The 15,839-nt window shown below is 53.3% G+C and overlaps 1 protein-coding gene across 2 annotated transcripts in view; it reads right to left on the minus strand.

Annotated features, from left to right (window-relative positions):
* Positions 1–8,515: 8,515 nt before the first annotated feature.
* Olfml2a (olfactomedin like 2A) overlaps positions 8,516–15,839 on the minus strand; it is a 35,321-nt gene continuing 27,997 nt past the window's right edge. For both annotated transcript variants that reach the window (XM_015497599.2, XM_048813072.1), the window contains 2 exons: positions 14,232–14,417; positions 8,516–12,921 (listed from right to left, as the gene is read on the minus strand). In XM_015497599.2, the coding sequence (XP_015353085.1) occupies positions 12,317–12,921; positions 14,232–14,417 (791 nt within the window). In that variant the 3' untranslated portion in view covers positions 8,516–12,316. The remainder of the gene's footprint in view (positions 12,922–14,231; positions 14,418–15,839) is intronic.

A 15,839-nucleotide genomic window follows, 5' to 3' on the forward strand; every position in this document is an offset into this window, starting at 1 on the left:
GCCCTGTCCCACCCGCCAGCTCAGATTCCAGGATGCCCCACCCGCCCCGCCCCACCCAGGGCCTTGGCAGGCTGCCCCTGCTAGTCGCCAGCCCACCACAGACCCTCCCAGCCTCTTCCTCTGCTGAGCTCCAGGGCTGGCATCAGAAGAGCACCGCTGGGTTCGATTCCCAGTGCAAACAAGAAGAGGGCAACCCTGTGCTCATCACATGCCACTTACAAAGGCCCTGCCAGCTCCTCGGGGCTCCTGGTGGCCCTGGCTCTTCAAGTTGTTCCATGGCGTGACTTTGCTTCTCTTCACAAATTTAATCCTTTAAACTTCTCAGCCAGTTTTCCCTGAGCATGAGCTCCCAGGGGGCTTTGGGACAATAAGAACGATTGTTAATGATTTGTCAGACACTCACTAATCGCCAAGCACTGTGCTAAGTGCTTTCCACACATCACCTCGCTGATTCCTCAGGGCTCTGAGGTGGGCCTGGTGTCAGATGAAGACACTGAGGCCAGGGCTTTGAGCAGGGGACTGTGCACACTGGCAAAGTAATAGTAACCCAGCCCACGTGCGCACTGCTGCTCCAAGCCCACGTGCACACTGGGTCACTTAATGCTCACACGTGGCTGCAAGTCTGCCCCATTCTTGTCCTTATTCCAGAGGTGGGAAGCTAAATTTCAGAGGACAAGAGATGCCCAAGGCCCCTGGAGCTGGGCCTGGGAAGTAATTGGGTCTGGGGTGTAAATTAGGGTCTGATTTCAAAGCCCCCACTCAGGTCTGTGGACTCCAAGAGGCAGAGGTGGAATTTGAACACAGGACCCACTGCAGCCAGGCCCGGCTCTCCCCCAGCTTCTCTCATGGGGCGAGGAAGAGCCAAGCCCAGGCCCCAGACCGTGGGATGGCTCCGGCACATTAGGGGCAGAAACCGCAGCTGGGAAGCTGGCCAGCTTCCAGGGGTCTCGGCTCAGCCCTCAGTCCGAGGAAGTGGCTTTGGCCAGGACCCCTGAGGGGGTGGGGGGCTCCCCAGGGGCGGCACTGGGCCAGGCCTGAGGCTGAGTGCCGTGCAAGGAGTGGTTTCCCTACCACCAGCTGCCAGGTTCTTACTCTTCCAATAATTTTTGCAGATGAGACTTGCAACCACTTTCAACAAAAATTTCTCAAACATAAAATTAAGAAGTACATGTTCGGATACTATCTCTTTTTGTGTAACCTCCATGCTTTCTGGAAGCTACTGTTAAATGTGCATCTTCCAAGTCAGCTTTGAAAGGAAACATGGAATGAAGCCTGCTGTGAAGGTGGGCTTAAGAACCTGGGCCCCAGGCTTGAGAGGCCTATTTGACCAGCTGTGTGTCCCCAAACAAGTGACTCCACCTCTCTTGAGCCTCAGTGTCCTCGTGTGCAAAGTGAAAGTAATATGAATTTCTCCTTCTAGAACCTGAACATGAAGCCCTGAGGACATGCCTGGGAGGCAGGTTGTCCCTGGGTAGGGCACTCTTGGTACCATCAGGACTGAGGAAGAAGCCAAAAGACCCATGTGCCCAAGTCAATTGTGGCTTTGCATCAGGCCAGCTGTGAGGTGCTGAGCCATATTCTGGTGACCAACCCATTTTCCTTGAGGGATGGTCCTCTCTCTGAGTCCTCAGCCTAAACTGGGCCTTGCTTCCTTCCATTTCCTGGTGCTGAGGCAATGCCCAGCTGGCAGTGCCCCACCCAGGCTGCCCTGGGACCGTGTGTCAGCATCTGTCACCAGTGCATGCAGCTGGCAGGCCTGCAGCACCGGACATTACTGTGCCAGGCCCTGGGGGCCAGAGTCCTCTGATCCCAAGAGGCAGGATGTGGAAGAGGTGGAGGCCGGAGTAGGGCTCAGCCTCTACCTCCAGGCCCACGTCGTGGGGGGTGTCCCCTCTGTGTGTTTCATATCATGATGACGCCAAGAGCATGAAGTAGAATTCCCCCTTTTCTGCCCTCATCCTACTGCGGTGATGACATCTTCTTCTACCTTTCCTGTTGGCGGGAATCCAGGGGTTGTCCTCTGTTCCTTTGTTCCCACGGCTCAAGAACTCCCAGGTCTTTTGACTCCACCGTTAACCTCTCTGGAGTCCTCCACCTGCCGGGTCCTCACAGCCCCTCCCAGGCCCCCTGCCCTGAGCTCTGACCTAGGCATTGACTCTCCCTCAGCCTCCAGCCTGCCCTCCTCCTGCAGGCACCTGGTCCATCCATGACTTGATCCTGCTGAAAACTTGCTTTGGCCCCATCCGGACCCCCAGCCTCAGCTGGGGATCCTCCACTCAGCAGCGAGTGGCCAGAGAGCGAATGGGCGACTAGACAAACATCTCCTGGCACAGGAGTGACTGCCCTGGCAAAGCTTGTAGATCCCAAGACTTTATTAAAAGACCCAGATGTTTCAATCCTCCAAATTCCTGCTTTGGAAGAAAAAAGAAAAGTAAAACATAAACACCAGTATTGTTTTCTCGTGAAGATTCACCTTTTTTACTTTGCTTTTAATCCTGAGCCCAGCACAGCCTTTTGGATCTTTGTAACAAATTTGAGCTTATCCTGGAAGGAGGAGGAGGGGACCTCAAACTCCAAGAGGGAGCTCCTGCTGGAGGTCAGGGAGGGAGGAAGAAAGAAAGGGAAAGAAGAAATTCCTAGCACCCCATGGGTTCTTCCACATCTCAAATAATCCCAAATGGATGTTTTTCTTCATTGAAAAAAAAAAGGCTTTGTTTTTGTAAAAATGTCACAACCCCTTATAAGTGATGCTCGTCACATCATTGAAAAAGTTTAAACCAGCAAAGAGGACAAAGAGGAAAAGAAGATGACTCCACACGGCACCGCCCAGCTGCTTGTGTGAATGTATTCATGTGCATGGTGTGTGCTACCCTTGAAAAAATCTCACCACCCAAGAAGGCGATGTCCTCTGCCACACCTGGCCTCCGCCTCTGCAGCTCCAACCCCCAAACCATTCTCTGGTGATTCACGCACCTGGACAATACCTGTTTACTGGGGCTGAGGATGTAGCCCATGGTAGAGCACTCCCTATAGGCGACATAGAGCCTAGGTAGAGAGAACCCTGGTCTCCATCCCCAGCACAGAAGAGGAGGAGGAGGAAGAGGGAGAGGAAGGCGCAGGAGAAGGGTGTGTGTGATGTTTAGTTGCAACTGCAGCCAGAGCTGCCGGGGGTGCTCCTTCTTGAGGAAGCTAGAGGGAACTTTCTGAAGAGGTGACAGTTGGTCTGAAGGAAGAAGACGCATAAACTGGAGAGGTAGAGAAACTGCATGCCCAGCAGAGGGCAAGGCCAGTGGGCAGGAAATTCTGATGTGGCCACCATGACAGACTGCCAGTTCCCCTTCCTCCACATGGAGACTTGATTTTTATTCTAGTGTCTCCCCTCCCCAAATTCACTAATTTACTAGTTTACTCACGTTTCCCCTGGAGAATCTAAGCTCATGATGGTAGCCTCGTCTCCTTGCCAGTGGTTTTGGTGAGGGGATGGGTGAGCGAATGTGACCTGGTCTGATAAGAAAAGGAAGGAACCAGAAAGGTCTGCAGAGAGACTTCTGGGAAGCACCAGCCAATTGCTTTTCTGCATCCAGATACCAATGGTGAGGTTGTGATATCCAGATTGTCACAGCCATCTTGAACCCCTGAGGATGAGGCCAACAGGTTACGGTGACCGAACAAAAAGAGAGCAAAAATCTGGGCTCTTACTGGTGTCAAAGAGCCTTTGAGAAAGGCTACTCACGAGGCTGAGGCAGGAGGATCACAAGTTTGAGGCCAGCTTCAGCAATTTAGAGAGGTCCCATCTCAAAATAAAAAATAAAAGGGCTGGGGATGAAGCTTAGTGATAAAGTGCCGCTGAGTTCAATCCCCAGTAGAGAGAGAGAGAGAGATTATGAATGGGGACAGAGCTCCAACCCCCAAACCATTCTCTGGTGATTTCTTTGGCAATATCCAGCAAAAGCTTACTTTTCTTTTGTTGGCACCACCTGAGTCCTCATCTTGTCCCCACCCCTGGCAGAGTCAGAGCTCATAGTAGATGTTTGTGAAATGGAAAGATGGACAGATCTGATTGTCTGTAGGAGAACAGCAAGAGTTGGGGGTGAGTGGCTTGCGGAGGTAACCCTACTGGCCTCCTGCTGGGCCTCCTGCATGGACAAGAACCATGTGGACACAGCGGTACCTGGAAGCTTTCAGGCCCTCAGGAGAGTGGCCAGGGTAAGTTCCCCTCTGCGGCGGTCCAGGATGAACTGCGCAGGTGCAGCTGGGGTGAGCAGGATGGCAGCATCACCAAGCTGCACTCCAGGGCTCACTGGGAGTTTCCCTCCAGGTTGTTCAACTTGCTGGTGGCACTGAGTGAGGTCCCTGGGCTGTGGCCCTGTCTTGATCCGACCTTGGGAGTGTGGGCACAGGGTTTGGGTCTGACTTCGTAAGCTGCCCCTGGAGCTCAGGTAAGGTGCATGGTGCCTCGTCTTCCTGAGTGTCCCCCATGTTCCCATTCTCCAAGTTTTTTCACAACCACAATCTCATTTCCATCTCACAACGTTCCTGGAAGATGGAGGTTGTCATTCCCATCTGACAGATGTGGAAAGTGGCTTCAGACTTAAGCAGGGGGTGGGTGGCAGAATCAGGATTTAAACTGAGATTGATAAAATTCCTGGCTTAAATAAAAGACCTGGGAACTTGACTTTTGAATCACTCTCGTCTAATCCACTCTGGTGCTGAGCCAGAAGGAAGGAAGGCTCTGGCCCTGGGGTGGGGGTCAGGGAAGACTGGGTTGGGGGGAGGCTCTGCACAGATGGTGAGGGGTGGAGGCCTTTTGCTAGGGAAGAGAATAAGGTTTCTGTCCTTGCACAGTTGGAATGAGAGCCCTGGAGCCAAGCAGCTAGGGCCAGGGCGGGGCCAGCCAACCTTTGGCACGTGAAATGCCACCCCGTGCTCATGGCAGATAATTCTGGGTGATAATTCACCCTGCCAGCACGCACCAGTTCTGAAAGCCCCCTCTGTTCTGCCTCACTGGGTCCCTGTAGGAATGTCAGAGGTCGCAGGCTGGCCTTGGACGTAGGCAGAGATCAGGCTGGTTGGAAGGGAGGGGCAGCGTCTGGGTACTGCCTGGGCCAGAGGGAGCCTTTGTGTTCTGCGCCTCAGGAGCACCCCAGCCATGCAGACACCCTACTGCAGAGAGATAGCTGACCCCCACCCCTGCCAGGGCTTGCTTTCTCTGCTTCTCCAAGGGCAGCCTGGATGCGGCCTGTCATCTGACTCGCCTCCCCTTTTTCAGCTTTTTATGACAAGGGCCTCCAGGTCCACCCCACCATGCCGTCTCCAGGCCAGCGCAGGGCATTCTTCAGGGCAGCAGGCTGGGGTCTCCATCCCAGGGTCTCCACCCAGGATGCCTGGCATACTCTCCTGGGGGAGATCTTAACACCCACCACATCCCAGTCCTTGTTCCCCACAACTCTGGAGTACTGGTCTGGGTGGCACCTGGGCATCAGCATCTTTTAAAACTCCCCAGGGATTCTGAAGTGAGGTGACAGGAGGTGGGGTCAGGAGCCACTGGTGAGAAGCCTTGAGAAAGTGGTGGCACAGCTCAGCCACCACCAGCTTGTGACCTTGAACATGGGACATAGCAGTGTGTTCCTTAGTTTTCTCGTTTGTGAAATGTGGGCAGCAACAGTTCTCACTGGTTACTGGGAGGGTTCCGGGAGATAGCACTGCAGATTCCACAGCGTGCTGGGCCAGAGCCCAGCTCTGCTCCCATGGCGCAGTTCCCACGGATGGTCCCTATTATTTCTCTCTTTCCCACCCTGGCCAAGGGCAGATTGTAGGGCCTTGAAGTCCCAGGGAGAAAATCTCAAGGGCAAAGAGATCCCTTTCAAGGACCACACCATCAGTGGTGACCAGAGGCAGCTCCTTCTGCGCTGACATGGAAACTGGTTGGGGTGGTGGCTCATTGGTCCCCAGGGAGGGATTCCTGTGATTCCACACCCAGGGCCCCAGGGGTCTCTGCTCTTACAGCACCAAGAACACCCTGGGCTGATAGCTGCTTCCCGCCTCCCAGAGAGCTTTCAAGGGCCGTGAGGAGACATTTCAGCCTGGCACTCCTGCGCCTCCCACGTGGAAGGGAGCAGTCACGGTGGACGGTCCATGGTGCGTGACTTGAAGACCTGCAGGGCAGTGGCAGAGCCTCCCTCTGAGCGAGGAGTGGACTGGTCACGGCTGTAGCAGCAGCCTCTGCTCCCTGGCACTCCCATGCCAGCTTCATGACATTGCCCTGGCCTCCTGGCTGCTCTTCTGCTCTCCTGGACCAAGCTGACAAGTCAGGGAAAGGCCCGGGCAGCCCGGACCCACCCAGCTCTGCGGCCCTGGCTATATCACCAGAGTGGCCTCAAACTCTGAATCAGGGTTCAAAGCCACAAGCTGCCTTGCCCAGCCCCACGATGGTCTTATTGTCACAGACAAGGGAAATGCCACAGCTTTCCTTGCTGGGCATGTCACCATTGCAGACCAGGGTGGGGTCTTAGGCTGGCGTTTCCCCCGGAGGTGGGTTTTCATATTTCTCTCTGATCTCCTGTCTTAGCTGTCTGAAGCTGCCTTTTAGAGATTTCCAGGTGGAACCTGACTTCTGGACGGCTTCAACAAATAAATGAAAGAAGGGTGGCTCAGCCAGTGGCCACAACCTCAGTGCCAAGGGTGGCTTGCTCAGGACACCCGAAGAACCTGCCCATGCTAAGGCAGGTCACTCTGATTGCAGACGTTCACTGGGACTCCTAGGCACTGGCGTAGTGAGGGACAAGCTCTGTTCTGACAGAACCCAAGCAAGTTGGCTCATGGGACCGGGCTAACTTCAGACTCGCCCTAAGTGACAATCTCCCTGAGGAGTAGGAACCTGAAAGTCACAAAGGAGGCAGCTATGTGTAGGTGCATGTACCAGAAAGCCCTGCTAGCTGGAAACTTGGACCAGAGACGGTGGGCAGTGGACAGAGGGAAGTGGACAGCACTGGGGGGCGGTGACAGGCCTGAGGGGAAAGGCCAGGTCCACTTACCCTAAGCCCAACCATGTTTGGCTTGCATGGGACCAGGGTCAACCCTGGGTGGGGTGAAAAGCAGGGTGAGAGGGGCATGGTCCCAGAAGCCCCTGCTCTGAAGCCGTGGTGCTCTTCCTGGTAGGTCTTTCCTGTGGAGAGCCGGAGACCTGTTATTGCTAAGGTCCACAGCGGCAGGGCCCCCTCCCGGGTGACAGGGGCTGGGGAGAGAAGCCCTGGCCGAGTGTGTCCATGTGTCTGTGTATCTGCAGGAGGATGTGTTGGTGTGAGTCTGTGTCGCTCATCAGTGGTTCGAGACAGCTCTGGGTGGTACCTCAGCCACCACGCCAAGGGCCACTGAGTCATAGGGGAGAGGGCCCTTCCCTCCAACTCCACCCTCCAGTTACTTGAGGACGATTCATGCCCTCCTGCTGCTGTTTGCTGTCCCCTTTAGCTTTACACCCCTCCACATTTGCAGATCTTTTTTTTTCCCCCAGTGTGTGGCCCTTGTCCACACTAAGCAAGCCCTTGACTGCTGAGCCACATGCCCAGCCCCATAATAATCTTCTTATTCTTTTTTTTTTTTTTTTTTTTGGTACTGGGGATTGACTCCAGGGGCACTTAACCACTGAGCCACATCCCCAGCCCTTTTTTATATTTTATTTAGAGACACGGTCTCTCTGAGTTGCTTAGCACCTTGCTAAGTTGCCGAGGCTGGCTTTTGAACTCATGATCCTCCTGCCTCAGCCTCCTGAGCTCCTGGGTTTGCCATAAGCTTCCTTTTCTTTTCTTTTTTTTTTTTTTTTTAACAAAGGGAGGTGACTGGGCCTGGAGGTTAGCAGGCACAGTGCAGACCAGAAGGTAACAGTGCCATTTGATTTCGACAAAGCATCCCTGATTGTGGTCATTGTGTATTCATGGTCACTGATACTGACTTTCTTTTTATAATTGTAATGTAAACTTCCTCCCTTAAAAAAATTGTTGTGTTTCCTTTGGCTGACCACTTATAAAGCTTCCTTTGGAAATAAAATTATTTTAGTAAGCAGAATGGAATCATCTGAAGAGAAACAGTGTCATCCCGCAGATGGGAAAAAGAGATGACGAAAATTGTGGGGAGGGTACCCAAGAGACAGAAGTTTGGGAAACGTAGGCTTAAGAGCTTTCCAAGGCTTCTCTCAAATTTCCCGGGAAGTACTTCCTTTTGTTCTTAGCTCTCTCTCAGCTCCACATCCTGACCCAGAAGCTTGTGGAAACAGCAGTTCTCTCTCTGCAGCCCTCACATGAAGCTGGGGACAGTGACTGGGTGGCCGGGTCTGCCCACCTTTAATGATGGCACACCTTACTTCTCCCGGAGAGGGTCTAGTTTTTAGCCAGAGTTGAATTCTGTGTAGCTCATCGTTCTTGTTAGATCCTAGGACCCATGGAGCAGTAAGGCCACTTTGTACAGCAAATGAAAAACTTTAAGAAAGTTATTAAATGTGTTATGATAAAGATACAGACCATAGCATTTATTGTTTATTGATTGATTGATTTGGTGCTGGGGCTGGAACCCAGGGCCTCGAACAGGCCAGGCAAGCCCTTTGCCCCTGAGCCATGCCCCAGCTCTAGACCACGGTATTTAGTTAAGACTTTTAAATTAAGCTTTCAATGATGGATTTTATTTATACATGGGCCACCTTGATGCAAAAAAAGTACTGTGGCAACTTACAAAAATATATAAAATACAATAGAATAAAAATAAAAAGATCAAGGCAAAGGAGCAAGCGGAAAGCTAGAATGGAGTGAGTCCAGCAGGAGACTCAGTACAGTTGTTAAAAATGATCTCAAATTTGACATTGAGCTTCCAGCAGCCACAACCAAGAAGAGAACATACTAGTTACAAGATTCTTAACAACGGTTAATTGGGAGTTTTGGTTTAAAAATAGACCTGGTTCAAATCTTGCCTCTCTACCTGTTAGGAACCCTGAGCTGACTACCTAACCTCTCTGAACCTGAGGCTCATCACCTGTAAAGGGGGAAACGATGCCACCCTGGGGGATCTTGGGTGGATGAGTGACAATACATGTCAAGGTGCCTTCCAGCTCTCGGAGGGGACTGTGAGGGTCTTCTGCTGCCCTCTGTCCTCACTAAGCTGCATGTCCTCAGCTGTATGAGGAGTTAATGTCCCTCCCCATGGGCAAAGAATTTGCCCAAGCTTGTAGCATGGAAGAGGGGAGGCTGGGTTCCAGACCTGGGCTTCTACTATTTCCCATCTCTGACAGCCACGCAGTGCTGTCCTTCTGAAACCACAGCTGTCTCCAATGGAGCAAAAGGTGCTCTGGAACACACGGGCTTTCAGGCACTCTCACATCTGCCTGGAAAATTGCCTGACTTCCCCTTCTTTGCTGCTCCAAGGCGGAGGCATCTTCCCTCCTTCCCAGAGTCCGAAGATTAAATTCAAGACCTGGGGACCCGGGGGCCTGGGGACCTGGTGGGCCTGGGGGTGTGGCCTAGTGATAGAGAATTTACATAGCAAGTGCCAGGCCCCCGTTCCATCCCCAGCACGAGGGGAAAAAAATAATGATAAGGCCTGGAAATCTCTAGGGAGGAATCCAAGGCAGCAGCCAAAACTCCTTCACGCATCACGTTGTTCGGAAACATGAGACCGATTCCTTTGGCTTCACAGCCAAGGTCAGTAAGAAACGGTGGCCCTCCCTGGACCAGGCCCTTCCTTGTTTGAAGTACTTGTTGCCAAATGTAATAAAACCCAAGATGGATTTAAAAAAATAGCTGACAGGGTCAGGTTTCCTTTAGAGCCTACAAGTTGGCAGATACGGGCTGGTGCCAGTTCCCCACGACACACATCCTTCCCCACCTTCAATCACAGACAGGAAAAAATCCATTTAGAATCCATCTTAAAATTGCCTTTTCTCTGCCAATTTAAATTCAACTTTGCTCCAGACACGACTCGCTTGGCATGCAAGGTTCTGTACAAGCTGGCCCCAGTCCCCTTCTTGTGGCTCCCCTCCTGGCCACACTGGATAAGAGCAATGACCACTGCTTCTGGAGTTGCCATTAAAGTGGCCACAGGTGGCAAAGAAAACGTTCTGAAACCCCAAGTCTGCCACAGGCTAAGCTACTGTGTGACTTCAGTGTCCTTGCTTATAAAATGGTCACATTCAGAGTATTTATCTTCCACTGTGTCAGGAGGATAGGACCTGTGGGTGGCACTGTTTTATCACCTGACTCTGAACACTGAACCTCCCCTCAGCTGCCCATGTGACAGTCTCTGGACTCCTGCGTGACCATCTGTAAATGAGGAAAAGAGCTGTCCTTAGCACATAAAGCACATACAAGGGCCTTGAAAACGGAAAGGGCCCGGTGCATATTTGGGGACCGTGACCAGCATCATGTCCCTTGGAGAACAAGGCTGCTTGTCCTTTAAGTTTTCAAAACCAGCCCTCTCGAATGCTCCCTTGTCTCAGACTAATGAAGAAATGGGGCCTGTACTCACATGGCTGGGCTATGACATCACAAACACAGCCTTGTAAAACCCACACCCAGGGCCAAGGGAAAGGCCAGGCCCCGCAGCCCCCTGAAGAGGCTAAGTTGGGTGGGGGAGGCTAGATGTGTCCTCCTCTATGAGTCAGACCTGGCCTGGTTGGGTGTCATTGTCCCTCTAGATTCCAGGGTGAATTTTAGCTTAAGCAAATCAATATCACCTGACAATGGTGGGAGAAATGTTCTCCAAACAAAATGCACTTCCTCGCCCTCTTGGCCGGGCGGCTGAACTCCCTAACAGGGCAACTGGGTGTTCAAATCTACAGAAATGCAGGGAGCTGGCAGGTGGGCTCAGGGAAGGGAGCAGGTCCAGGGGCAGTAGGGATTGGCAATGGGTACCTTCAAAGGTGCTAGGTGGCTTGGGTGCCACCGATTGCCTTTCCAGGCAGAGCTGCTCTGAGCCAGGAGAAAAAGGGTATAGACAAAGCCCTTCTGGAAGGAGACTGGCTGTGTGTGCCTCGAAGCCATCTTCTAAGCCTTTGGGGGCCTATTTTCTTTTTGACTAAAAATGGAATTTCTTTAAGTGGCTAGGGAGGACTCCAAGGCAGCTTCCTTTAGAGCGTCTTTTCAGCTCTAAAGTTACTGTCTGAAGGAATGAGCATCAGGTTTAAAGGTCTTGTCATTTAAAGGTCTGGGCTGCCCGGGTCTGAGACTCTGGGAAGCCTCCAGAAGCACCAGACCCAGTGGCCCACCTGGGAATCCTCAGCCCCAAATCCTGGGCTTGAGGCAGCCCTGGCACCAATATTTTGAAGCCAGGAATAGCTCGCTGCTCAGACCTGCGTGCCCCAGCAGTGATCAGGCCAAGACTGACCAGGAAGAGGGACCCGCGCCATCCTGGACCAGCCACCTGGGCTGAGGGCCTTGCTCATGGCAGACCTGGGGGTATCCCTGAGTGTGTATAGGTTGTGGCTTTGAAGGCCCAGAGAGAAAGAACCCTAGTCCCCACAGGAAAGGCCAGGAAGGGGACCCAAGGCCTAAGCCAGTGCTTTGGGTGGACAGGGCTCGGCCAGCTGCCTGGGGCCTTCCCAGCTGCTGCAGAAACACAAGCTGCTGCTGAAGAACAAGGGCGAATAGGAGTGAGGGCAGGAGGGAGGGGCCTCCGGACAGTGGCCAGGATTTTCTCTTGGGGCGTGGTTTCTGCTCAGTGGCTAGGTGACGTGGAGGTTCGGAATGTGGCTGGACAGAGGGTGGGGTGAGGTAGGGGGGCTGGCCAAAGGCAAGAAGCAAAAACATTGGCCCAGGGACCCAAAGCCCAAGGCCACCAATAGCTCAACCAGAACAAGGGCCGGGGGTGGAACACCAGTGCATTGGCCCCAAAAGCCTCTCTGGCTTTGCGTGGGAAGGGAGGCTGGGAGGACAGGGGAGATAAGGGGAGAGGGCTGGAGGTGGGGGAGAGCTTGGTGAAATCACCTCTTCTGCAAAATAACAGGAACACAGGAACACAGCCTGCCTGATCCCAACTGGGCTGCTATCTCTCTGGGCCTCATTCTCCTCATCTGTAAAATGGGCTTGATGACCTCGACCTCCAAGGGAGGCGACGGGAGGATGGAAAGGCTAAGTGCTTGTCAACCTCCTGGCACGTGCTGTGCACAAAGAAGAGAGTGTACTGGCTGGGTGCTGAGGAGGTGCTCTCCTGGCTGCTACCACAGGCCCAGCCCCCAGCCCCGGATGCTCCAAGAAATACTTGCTGACCGTGGGTTGCAGGAACTGCTGGGGGAGTCCCCGTGCCCACTGTGGCCTCTCCTGTGAACACAGGTCCCCGCTCAGACCACAAAGTGGAGGGTGTAGGTGAGTTGGTGGCCATTGTCCCAGGCGTAGAGCACCCGCTCCTTGGGGTTGTAGTCGATCTGGGTGGTGTAGGCGTGCTCGTTGAGGAAGGGCAGCTGCGGCCGAGCGTCGGTGCCCGTGTGGGTGTCGAAAGCGTAGGCCACCTGGCCTTGGTGCTGGTTGTAGGTGTCCACAGCATATAGGACCCCGCACACCAGGAAGCAGTTCCCGTAGGAATTCCGACGCAGCCGCGTCTTCCACGTGGTCTCCCGGTGCACAGAGAGGTCGCTGGGATCCAGGCGGCTCAGCACGATCACCTCGTCCTGAGCCTCGTCGAGGTCGTCCACGGCGGGGTAGATCACCCACAGGCCGCTCTCGTCCACGGCAAAGTCGATGTCCGAGTGGCCGCGCCACTTCCAGGGTGTGGTGTCCTCGTACACCACGTCGGGCAGCAGCGCCCAGGAGGCCACAAAGCGCTGGCGCAAGTCGTACTTGATGATGTTCTTGGTGAAAGCGCGGTTGTAGTAGAAGGCGCCCTGGTACACCACGTGGCCAGTGCCGATCCAGTTGTAGGGCAGCTTGTACATGTTACTCCAGCGGCCTGCACAGTGGAGGGCCACGGTCACACCAGAGCCTCCTGGACGACCCCCAGCCCACTGTGCACCCCGAGAGATCAGCAAGGGCTGGGAAGTGTGGGCAAAGCACTTAGTACGCAGAGTGTACCATGTGCCTGGGCCTGGACCCAGCATCCTATGCCATCACCACGGGGCCATGAGGAGGTGCTGACGCCGTCCCTGTGCCGACGAGGACACAGGCTCAGAGGGTCCCTAGCCGTGGAATGGCTCACCCTGCAGAGTGATGCCAGTCCAGGGCCTCTGCCCATGCTGATCTTTTTGTCTGTTCCCCCTCCTTCCCCCTGGGTCTGGGTGAGGAATGCTTGCTTATCTTTCAGGACACTCAACCAACATGACCTTCTCCAGGAAGCCTTCCCTCACCTCCCCAGGCTACGCTGAAGCACCTTGCCTCTGGCCTCCTGTGACCCTTCACCTTCGCTCTTATCACTGGTTTTCTCCACCAGCCTGTGAGCTGCTCGAGGAGAGACCAGGTCAATTTTGAGCTGGCAGAAGAAAGACCTAGGGATTCTGGTCTATTCTCTGACTCCATGGCTCTCAGGGTGCTCGGGGGCCTCCCCCAGGCCTCGCCAACCCCAAGCCACACGCTTCCTGTCATTGCCAGTGCTGTTTGCCTGGCTCCCTCCTGTTCTTCCTCCAGGACTCTGCTCAGCCCATTGCTGCCCCTGGGAGTCTACCCTGACCTCCAGCCTGGCTTCCCACAGCGCCAGAAGCTGCACTCCTCTAAGGCTATCCTGAAATTGTCTCTTCAAGCCTTTGCCTCCCTTTGCAGACTGTGACCTCTGGAGGGCAGGCCATGTCTAAGTGGTCCCTTTCCCCCATCAGGCCCCAGATCTGGTAACTGAAATTCTGCCCTTCCCTGTGCTAACAGCCCTTCAGATCCCAGGCCCCGGGCCTATTCACCTGTGAGATAACTCTCACCCCAGAGACTTAGGAGATGCCCTGAGCTGGCACGTGTGGGTAATCAGCCCACGGCAGGCACTCGACCAGAAGACACTCATTGTCCCCCTCAGTGGTAAGTCATATTCCTGAGGCAGGGCTGCATCTGACTTGTTTGCCCCTGCAGAGTAGCTCCTGGCACAGTGCCAGCACGCCAGGTGCCATGGGGTCTGCTGGGCCCCCAGTGCAGCGCCCCCAGACTCCTTTCCTTAGGGGAGCTGATGATGGGGAGCTAGACCTGGCTGGACCACAGGAAATCACAAGGTAAAGGAGGGCCAAGTTTCCAGGGGCTGTCCCCAGGCTGCCACACCTTGCCCCCTCCCACATCCTGGTCCCTGACCTTGCTTGAAGTTCTCCAGGTTGCGGAACTCCACCAGGCTGTTTCCATAGTAGTAGTTGGTGACATAGATCCTGTCATCCCGAGCCGCAGGGTCCTTCATCCAGGCCCCTTCGTGGCGCCCATAGCTGTGGTGCCTCAAGGGGGGGTCCACAGCCCGTAGGGTGCCCTCGCAGCTGGCCTCCCTGCCTTTGGGGAACAAAAGGTACAGGATCTGGTACGTAGGACCACAGGCTCCAAGCCAGAGCAATGACCCAGGGATCGAGATCTGGGTCTAACTTAAGTCCTTCCTGATGTTTTGTTTGTGACCTTTTCTTTCCCCATGATCTACCAATGCCTGGTCATTGGAACCTGGTCATGGAACATTGCTGGGCACGGTGGCACATGCCTATAATCCCAGCATCTTAGGAGGCTGAGACAGGGGGATTGTGAGTTCAAAGCCAGCCTCAGCAACTCAGTGAGACCCTGTTTCAAAATAAAATATAAAATAGGGCTGGGGATGTGGCTCAGTGGTTAAGTGCCCCTGGGTTCAATCCCTGGTACCCAAAAAACAAACAAACAAACAAAGAAAAGAAAACATGAAACATGGAACATTCAGAAAAGGAGAATGGAGAAAGTAAATAGGACTCAAAATTCCTTACATCTATTATAGGTGGAATCTAGAAAAGTCGAATTCACAGAAGCAGAGAGTGGAATGGTGATGACCAGGGGGCAGGGGATGGGGAAGTGGTGCTCAAAGGATTCAGTTTAGTTGGATGAAGGAATGAGTTTGGTACATTGTGTATTTGGAAATTGCTCAGAGAGTAGATTGTAAGTGTTCTAAACACAAAAACTGGTATGTGAGGTCCAACACATGATGACTAGTCTGATGTAGCCTTTCTGTATGTATGCCTGTATCCAGACATCATGTTGTACACCATACCTATACACAGTTTTTATTTGTCCATTAAAATTTTTAAAAATTAAGAATCCTTAAAGAAAATAAAGTCCTAAAAAGAATTTCATTATCCAAATAATTATTAACCATGCCGTATTTCCTTCCTTTTCTTTTTTCCTTTGCGTGTAAGCCTTGCGGACGTACCTCACGACCCTGATTCTCCTCAACACACGGTTTGCATTCTGTTTTCTCTTTCCACCGAGCAATCTCTCACCTCATCAAATAGCCTGTTAATGATGTGGTTTCTGGGTCTTGTCAGGCCACCAGACAGCTGTGCCCTTTACTTTATTTAACCTCCCCACAGTGTCAGTGCTCTAGGTTTCCAGTTTTCTGACATTAGAAGTAGCACCGTGAGGCAGCTGTCGTCCACAACGCTGGAGGATCCTTCAAGAGAGAGGCCTGCCAGCGCAAGCACCAGACCAAGCAGGGACAAGATCGATGGTTCCCTGACGATTTCTACTCTGCGACATAAGTCAAAAGTATGTGCAGACATAAAAACAGTCAGAGAGGGCTGGGGGTACGACTCAGTGGCAGAGCACTGGCTGGGCGCTTGAAGTCCTGGGTTCAATTCCCAGCAGGGCAAAAACAACAGACAGACAGCCTTGCCAAACCGAGAAATGAAAATAGATGCTGGATTATCCCCCCGCAGTACTGGGGATTGAACCCAGGGCGCT

This window comes from Marmota marmota, unplaced genomic scaffold, assembly GCF_001458135.2.
Source record: "Marmota marmota marmota unplaced genomic scaffold, marMar, whole genome shotgun sequence".
Classification (NCBI taxonomy): Eukaryota; Metazoa; Chordata; class Mammalia; order Rodentia; family Sciuridae; genus Marmota; species Marmota marmota.